The sequence below is a fragment of the Helianthus annuus genome, chromosome 11 (assembly GCF_002127325.2).
Source record: "Helianthus annuus cultivar XRQ/B chromosome 11, HanXRQr2.0-SUNRISE, whole genome shotgun sequence".
In the NCBI taxonomy this organism is placed as follows: Eukaryota; Viridiplantae; Streptophyta; class Magnoliopsida; order Asterales; family Asteraceae; genus Helianthus; species Helianthus annuus.
The window spans coordinates 164,181,140-164,190,828 of record NC_035443.2 but is presented as its reverse complement, the minus strand read 5'-3'; the positions used below and the strand labels follow the sequence as shown (position 1 = coordinate 164,190,828).

Sequence of the window (9,689 nt, the reverse complement as noted above, 5' to 3'; positions counted from 1 at the left end):
AACCTCGAAGCTCTCATCCGTGAAGCACAACACGCTTGCTTTAACGAGCGTACGTTGAAGAAAGAACGAATCTATCACGATGGAACTCAACTCGTGAGCAAAGCCAACGGGATATTCTATTATCTGGACCGAATCTGGGTTCCGAGGAGGACAGATTTGCGAAAGATTATCATGAACGAAGCCCACAAATCCCGATATTCCATTCATCCCGGTGCGGACAAAATGTACCAGGACCTTCGCTACAAGTACTGGTGGCCTGGGATGAAAAGGGATATTGCTCTATATGTTGGTAGCTGTTTAACTTGTGCAAGAGTCAAGGCTGAACACCAAAGACCTTCAGGCTTACTCGAACAACCGCCGATACCCGTATGGAAGTGGGAAAGTATAGCTATGGATTTCATAACTAAGCTTCCGACCACGCCATCAGGTCACGACAGTATTTGGGTTATAGTCGACCGTCTGACCAAATCAGCCCACTTTCTGCCAATACGAGAAGACTATAAGGTGGCCAAACTAGCCCAAATCTACACCGACGAGATCATTAAGAATCATGGTACGCCTCGAGACATCATTTCGGATCGCGATGCTCGGTTTACATCGAGATTGTGGGAAACTTTTCAAGCAGCTCTAGGTACGACGCTGAATTTGAGTACCGCATTCCATCCGCAAACCGACGGGCAGACTGAAAGAACGATTCGTACTATTGAAGACATGCTCCGTGCGTGTGTTATTGATTTTGGTGGTAGTTGGAGCAAACACCTACCGTTGGTCGAATTTTCGTACAATAATAGCTATCACTCCAGCATCGAAATGGCACCTTTCGAAGCCTTGTATGGTAGGAGATGTCGCTCGCCTATTGTATGGCACGAGGTCGGTCATTCACAATTGACTGGGCCCGAGATTCTACAAGAAACGACTGACAAGATCCACCAAATAAGGGAAAATTTGGTAAAGGCCCGGGACAGACAAAAGATGTACGCCGATAAACGACGCAGGCCCCGCGAATTTGCAGTTGGCGACTACGTGCTCCTAAAGGTATCGCCTTGGAAGGGAGTAGTCCGATTCGGCAAGAGAGGGAAACTTGCGCCTCGATTTGTTGGACCTTTTAAGATTCTGGAAAGGATCGGTAAAGTTGCCTACAAACTCGAATTACCGGAGGAACTCAGCAATGTCCACCCGACTTTCCATATTTCAAACCTTCGAAAATGCGTAGCCGACCACGACTCTATAATACCACTCGACGATCTTCAGGTCAATGAGACGCTACACTTCGTGGAAAAGCCTGTCGAAATCATGGACCGACAGACCAAGCAACTCAGACGCTCTCGCATTCCTATTGTAAAAGTACGATGGGAAGGCAAACGAGGCGCAGAGTTCACTTGGGAACTCGAAAGTGACATGAAGGCCAAGTACCCGCAGTTATTCAGATAGATCTGAAGCATCAAATAGGTAAAAGCACACGGCGATGTACGGTTCTCGGCCTAATTTCGGGACGAAATTCCCTAAAGGAGGGGAGACTGTAACACCCCGTGTTTTCCAAAAGTCAAAGTCAAGTGTTGACTGTTATTGGAATTAAAGATTAATAAAGATTAATTTCATTTTAGTTTCATTTTGATTTTCGTATTATTTGGAGTAAGTGTTGTATAATTAAACTAAATCGACCGATAATCGAACTGTGAATCAACGACCGACTGTGAATAATAGGAAGTAACAACGCAATAAAGCTAGTCAATCAATAATCAAGCTAATCAAATCAATCATCAAACTCAAGTGTGGGGATTTTAGTACTTTTATACGTGTGTGTGTGCCTTATGTGTTACTTGTGCATGATTACTTTTATGTTAAAGTGTGTGGTGAATCAATCAAATCAATCAAGACTCGAAGGTGAATCAAACTCAATCGAAACCGACTTTGGAAACAAGTTGTAAGGATGCTTGTATGTTAGATATAGTAGTTGGGACTAAAAGTAATTTGATTAGGAATTCTATCATCCTCAAATTATCATTCATCGAACTCGAAATATCGGAAATCGTCGCGAAACACTCAAAATCAGGCAAGCCGTTCGAACAGGGCAACCTGATCGAACAGGCTAGCCGATCGAACAGGGCAACCTGATCGAACAGGCTAGCCGATCGAACAGGACTGTTCGATCGGACAGCTGCTCGATCAGGAATGCTGTTCGATCAGCTGACCTTTCCTCTTTTGGAAGCCTATAAATAGGGCTGTCTTTGTCAACCTTTCCACTTTTGGAAAAGCTCTGACCGACCAGCCGCTTTTTCTCACTAAATCCAAGATTTCTCTCAAACCGGTAAGTATTTCACTCCAATCTCTGTACGTTTTTATTCATTAATCGATTCTCCATCTTTCTATCTTTCAAAATCCGATTTTCATCCATGAAATCACCAAGATCTAGGTGTTCTTGAGTGATGTCATCATGGTGTTCTTGGTGTTCATCAAGAACTTCATGTTCTTGACTTCATTCAACCATGAATAAGCTAGATCTAACCGATTTCCACATCAATAACCTAAAATCTTCCATAGATCTTAACATTTCACGGTGGAAAAGGATTGGAAGATGGGTTTTCATCTATCTTTCAACTCTTTTACACTCAAGAAGGTGAAAACGAGACTTGAACCGATTTACAAATCAACCTAAACAAACACATGGTTCAAGATTCGAGTTCTACCGAGAGATATACCGATTTCGGGTTAAACGTTAGACTTGGGTTCCAAACCGTCTCTGACCGAGTTTGGGTGATTCCTGCTCGAGTCAGTAGACTAAGTAGGGACTTCAGCTTTGTGGTTCAACTCGTAGTCAAAATATCTCTAAAAACATCAACAAATAACGGGAATAACCAAGTGTTAAGTGAAAGGTTAACTGAATCGAGAAGCTGGCCGAACGGCTAGGCTGTTCGATCGAACAGCCCAACCGAACGACTATGCCAGCCGATCGACTAGGCTAACCGATCGACTAGCACTTAGACCCACCAACTCACAAAAAGTGTAGTATTGACGAGGTACTGTTCGATCGACTATGCCACTCGATTGTAATCATTACTGCTCGGATCATGAGATACTATACTTTAAAACGCTTAGATTTTTGAAACAATGGAATGTCACCCGATCGAGCATGCTAACCGATCGAGTGACATCTTGCCAAGTCTGCAATGCTAACCGATCGGTTGGACTAACCGATCGAACAGCAGTTCGATCGGCCAACTTGAAAGGTAGTACAAACCATCGTACACAAACACATCCTTCACATCAAAGGAAGAAACAATCCACTTGAAGGAACCAACCGATCGAGCCAGCCAGCCGATCGAATGGATGTTCGAACGGACTCTCAAACCAATCGAACAGCCCACTCGATCGAACTGCTGTCCGATCGATTGGTCTATCCGATCCAGTTTCCTTTGTTTACTCTTTCCGCGTTACTCATCGTTGTGTTATCGAACTATTCAGGCTAATCTATTCTCAGTGCTCCCTTCAATCCACAATCAATCACTGTGAGTATACTCGATCCCTTTTTGCTTTCAGCACTTTTGGGTGTTACATACGTAAACTATCAAAATCACAATCAACACAACTATTTGAACGCTAACCTATTTGCATGTATTACTTGTCTAAATGATTGCTGTTTATTATGTTTACACGTGGAGTGCTATCTACCTGCTTTAGCAACATAGTACTATAGTTTGGACTCAGCACCCGTTCACACGGGGGTTGCTAAGGACAATTACTTGCATGGATTACGGTGGTAATCATGTATTGCGAACTGTCTCGGACAGTCAACCCGAAGTCGTTGGTATCGATGGTCCCATGTTGATAATTTACGTGCATCGTTTGCCCTTGTGTACGTGCTTGGTTATGCGTAAACTATTCGAACTTTATATGCTATATCAAACTTGTGTACTCACCTTTACATTATATGTATTGACTTTTATTTTAACGTATGTGACAGGTGTTTAAGCTACTAGCATGCTAGGGAAGCGAGGCAATAATAAACTTCTAGGAGCCTGTGACCTTAGGACAGTGTCCACGTACCTGTTCCAGGGCCATAATTATCTGTAGATCTTGCACTGGCACCTGTAGTCAGTAAGATCCACAGTAGTCGTCTAGGGGTCTTAAAACAATATTTACATTCGGCCTGTAATAATTAAGAATTTGAGTTGTCGGAACAGTTCCCATATTGTTTAGTTGATTTCTATGATAACTTGTTATTATTTGGGACACGGTATGGGACGTGTTATATAACTGAATTGTATGATAGTTGTTGTGGAAACTTCTGAACAATCTGTTTCGCTCAGTGCCGCGCCCCGATGATTCCGCCATCGGTTGGGGTGTGACAATCGTGCACCACGATCGTCTGACGTGCAGGAGACGAAAGGTACATAAGGACGCCCACGTGGCACCAATCAAAGGGCAGAGACATCTGCCCCACGATATGATCTCCACTTGTCTGCTGATGGCAGAAGGACAACAAGGCCGACAATAGCGACACGTGGCTCCAATCAAGGCGCGCCAGCGCCGGAGAACTTCTAGAAGCCACTAACGGTCGACACCAGTGAGACAAGGAGCATATCCGCTATGTTGTCGCCTTCCGGTCCAAGGCCCATCAGCCCACATCCTCTTACACCTCTCCGGCTATAAATAGAGACCTCACTTCACAGGTTAAACATTCCATTCCCTCTACTCTCACTCTTAATACTTAATTATCATCCCCAAAGCAGTCGTTTATTCTCACGCCGGAGCCCGGTTAAGAGGGAAACCCCCATATTCCCCTCTTAACGAGTAACGGTGTTCTGTTTTGCAGGATTAGACGTTCCAGACGAAGCTTAGATAATCATTAGAAGATTAACCATCATGGTAGGAACATAAACCCCACTGATTAGTCCCATAATCAGTTTTGTGTTTCTTCATTGGCGCCCACCGGTTTTTCTACAACCACTTTCATCTTCATGTCTGAGCTTTTCGTCGTCTTTTTTCCTTCTTTCGATCATGATTGGTCAAGGAATCATTCCCGAGTTTGGTTTCGGAACAAACTCTAATGCGGTGTTGGGCGAGGGTAATCAAAACATCCAACCCCAACACATTGAAGAAATTGGTGAAATCGAAGTAACCAACACTGGGGGTCCGCGCGGGAGCATCACCCGCATCACTCAGACGGTCACCCCAGGAAACAACGGCCAGGGACCTTCAAACCCAACCCCGCCTCAGAATGTTTCGGCACTACTAGGGCTACCAGAGGGCGAAACACCAGCCTCGTGGTACGCCAAGAATATTGCCACCATTAACGCAGCGTATCAATCTCTAATCGCACAGCAAGCAGTCTTAACGGCAGAACTGTCCTTGGTCACTCCTCAAGCGCAGAGTAAGGGGGCGCGCCAGATACCCCCACAGCCAAGTCTACAAGGCAGAATCAATAGACCTCCCCCTACCAAGTGACTAAGCGTGCATGACACGCGCGATACAAGGGGAGAGACAGAAAGCTACTATGACTATCCGTCACACCTTCAAAGAGGACCTGTTCATAGCCGGCTCACGCCGTGCAACATGAACAATGAATGGGAGGAGACTGACCCGAACGATCCAACTTGGGAAGATGACGAGGGGTGGTCAGTCTTCAATCGCTTGCAGAGAAACCATGAGTATTACAAACCAAGACAACACGTAGGGTACACTGAAGAGGCGGAGCGAGACTTTCGCCTTGCCTATCGGCCAGCTGAAGCTGCGGAACATTCAAAGTTCATTCCAAAAATTGCGCTTTCGCCACTTTCAAGAGAGAAGTTACCTCCGACAGTTGGAAGTTTAACGGATTGACTGATCCTGATGATCACGTCAGAACTTTCACAAGCGTAGGTTGCATGGGAGGATGGAATATGCCTATGTGGTGCCATCTGTTTATTCAAACTGTTACCGGGGCTGCTCGTGCCTGGTTCGACAGCCTTCCTCTGGGAAAGATTAAGTCATGGGTAGATTTCAAGACACAGTTCTTGAGTTACTTCAGTCAACAACGACGTTATCAGCGTGACACAACGGAGGTAGAAGACATTTGGCGAAGAGATGGTGAGGGTTTAGAAGATTTCATCACTCGCTTTAACAAGGAGTGCTTGGAAATCGGTGGCGTAAGCGAACAACTCATGTGTTGCCACTTCAAGAAGGCCATTCGCTGTGATAGTCTCATCAGAACTATCACTGGGAAAGATGGAATGCCCAAAAATGGGATAAACTCATGGAAGCCGCAAAAATAGTTGCGCAAACTGAAGAGTCACTCGCCGGAAACAAGAATTATTATTCTGAAGACCGATTTTCCAAAGGGAATTCGCGCGATCACAACAAGCGCAACACGTATAAAGGTAATGATTGGAAATCCGGAAGATCAAGGGGCAATGAAGAGAGGCCGCGCTATAGAGAAGATGCGCGTGACACAATTGACAGAATTGGTTACCGAAAAGCAGTCAGGGACGATAACCGAGAGACGCACTGGACTCCGCTCATAAAAACACCTAAAGAGGTGTTGATGACGGAGAACAATGATTTTAAGGCTCCAAGGCCTATGACAAACAAGAAGGGGCAGGACCCCAACCTGTACTGTGACTTCCACAAAGATACAGGGCACCTGACAGATGATTGCTACAGTCTACGTCAAGAGATTGAGAAAGCGCTAAAAAGCGGAAAGCTAAGTCACCTGGTGAAAAACGTGCGAAAAGAAACTCGACAACTTCAACGCCATGATGAGGGAAATCACAAGAAAGTCCGGCGCCTAGAAACTCACATGGTCAATGGACCAAGATACAGCACAAAAGAGAAAGGCAAGAGCCCTTACGAACCCTCATGGCAAGAGCAACAGGTCATTTTCCCGGTAGTGCGCGGCGGCCCTCGCGCCACTCGACCCGTCGTCATTACCGGCATTATCGGCCATTACGAAACGGAGTATGCCTTCATTGACCCAGGAAGTACAGCTGATATCATCTATGAGCAGTGTTTTAATCAGTTTGATGAAGATGACAAAGCAAGACTTGAGCCAGTTGATTATCCGTTGTCTGGATTTTGCAACGAAATGGTTTTCCCGCTAGGCCAAATCAGCTTCCCCATCACGCTCTCTGATGGGAAGCATTCAAGAACAACAAACGTAAACTTCATGGTGATGCCTGTCAAATCGAGGCACGATGTGTTGATTGGGAGAGAAACCCAGGACGAGCTAAACATGGTAACTTCCACTCCCCACTCAGCGATAGGGTTTCCAACCAAGACGGGGGTGGCGATCATCTATGCCAAAAAAGAAGTAATGTCAACGGAAGAGTTGCGCCCAACAAAAGCGGCGAAAGTTTCAACAACTGAGCCAGAGAAGTGGGTGTTAAACCATAGGTACCCAGAGCAAACGGTAACGATAGGCCACGCCATTTCGCCAGATATCAAAACACGTCTGAAGCAACTACTGTTGAAGAACATGGATATCTTCGCCTGGACCCCGGCAGACATGACCGGTGTCCCGCGCGACATTACTGAGTATTGCTTAAACACCTACCCCTCTGTTGAGCCGAAGGTCCAAAGAAGGCGCAGCTTAGGGGCAGACAAAACAAAAGCAATGAATGAGCAAGTATGTGAACTACTCAAAGCTGGAATCTTGCGAGAAGTACGTTATCAAAGTTGGGTCGCGAACCCAGTAATGGTGGAAAAGTTGAGCGGAGGATGGCGAATGTGCGTTGATTACACTGATCTCAACAAGGCATGCCCTAAAGATTGCTATTCTTTGCCTGAGATAGACAAAAAGATAGACTCCCTCACGCCATACAGATGGAAGTGCTTCTTGGATTGCTACAAGGGGTTACATCAGGTTCAAATGAAGCTTGAAGACGAAGACAAAACAGCCTTCAGGACCGATCTCGGGATCTTCTGTTATACAAAGATGCCATTCGGTCTCAAAAACGCTGGCGCCACGTACCAGCGCCTGATGGACAAGATCTTCGCTGGGGATATTGGGAAGCACATTGAAGTTTACATTGACGACCTGGTGGTATGGAGGAAGGGAAATTCTTGGGCTTCATAGTCACAAATGGCGGATTTAAAGTGAATCCAGAAAAGGTCCAAGCAATAGAGCGCATGCCATCACCCAAATCAATCAAAGAGATGCAAAGGTTAGCCGGCCGCCTAGCCGCGCTTAACCGCTTCCTGTCAAATCACGCCGCAAAGTCGTACCCTTTCATAAGTACCTTGCGCAACTGTGTGAAGAAGCAAGAGTTCAGATGGACACCTGAGGCAGAAAGCGCTTTTCAGCAAATGAAGGAGTGTTTAATTGAACTCCCAACATTGACCGCACCGTTCGAAAAGGAGTTGCTCATCTTGTACTTGTCATCATCAGACAAGGCAGTGGGTTCGGTATTGCTTGTAGAAAGAAACGGGGTCCAGACTCCAATCTACTATGTCAGTAGAATGCTCACAGATCCAGAAATAAGATATTCAACGGTGGAAAAACTGGTACTAGCATTGCTACATGCCTCCAGAAGGGCTGCACCGATACTTCACGGGCCACGTCATCACCGTACTCACCAATTTTCACATTGGGACGATATTACAAAAACCGGAGACATCCGGGCGATTAGCGAAATGGGCGATCGAGTTGGGGGGTACAACATTTTGTATAGGCCGCGCCCAGCCATCAAGGGTCAAGTCCTTGCAGACTTTATCACAGAAGTCCCAGCGGAAAAGGTCAAAGATTGTGAGATTGTCGAAACTCCCACGAAAGACACACCGGATGGGCTTTGGTTGCTGTATACAGATGGTGCCTCAAACGAGGACGGCGCAGGAGCCGGATTGCGCCTTGTGATCCCTGAAAAACATGAATTTACATACGCTATCAGGTTGGATTTTAAAAATACCAACAACGAAGCAGAATACGAGGCATTTCTGGCAGGCTTGCGCCTGCCATTAAAAAGGGAGCTAAAAATATACAAGCGCACGTTGATCGCCAGTCAAGTCAACGGGTTCTATGACGCAAAAGGCGACGCTATGGCCTTATATCTGGATCAAGCAAAAGAGCTGCTGCAGAAGTTCACGTCATACAGGGTGGTACATATCAATCGCTCTGAAAACAAACAGGCAGACGCTTTAAGCAAGCTTGCGTCAACTTCCTTTCAACATCTCGCAAAGGAGGTAAGGATTGAGGTACTCAAAAATCCATCAGTACTGCTGCGCCAGGTGAATGTGATCGAAATAGGGCAGCCATCCTGGATGACCCCTATAATCCAGTATCTGCAGGAAGGGATACTCCCAGAGAACAAAGCAGAGGCAAGAAAAATCCAGCACAAAGCCCTGCATTATGAAATGAATGATGGTATTCTATATCAGGAGTCCTTCTTGGGTCCCTTATTGCGCTGCGTAGACCCCCAAGACGCGAATTACTTAATCAGAGAAATCCATTAAGGGATCTGGGGTATCTATGCAGGACCACGCATGGTTGTTGCGAAGATCATGAATGCCGGATATTATTGGCCAGGGATGCATGTCGACCCCCTGAAGGAGTTGCGCAAATGCGACTCTTGTCAGCGGCATTCCCCAAAGACCCTGCGCCCCAAAAATGATCTTATCCCAGTGTCCACTGCTTGGCCTTTCCAACAGTGGGGGATTGATATGGTGGGACATTTCCCAGATGCCCCGGGAGCCGTAAAGTTTATAATCGTGGCTGTTAA

General features: G+C 45.9%; 1 protein-coding gene across 1 annotated transcript; it reads left to right on the top strand.

Moving 5' to 3' along the window:
* The first annotated feature begins 8,103 nt into the window (after positions 1-8,103).
* Positions 8,104-9,423, top strand: LOC110943748. Its single transcript, XM_022185482.1, has one exon. The coding sequence runs from the start codon at positions 8,104-8,106 to the stop codon at positions 9,421-9,423; it is 1,320 nt and encodes a 439-aa protein (XP_022041174.1).
* Positions 9,424-9,689: the final 266 nt, after the last annotated feature.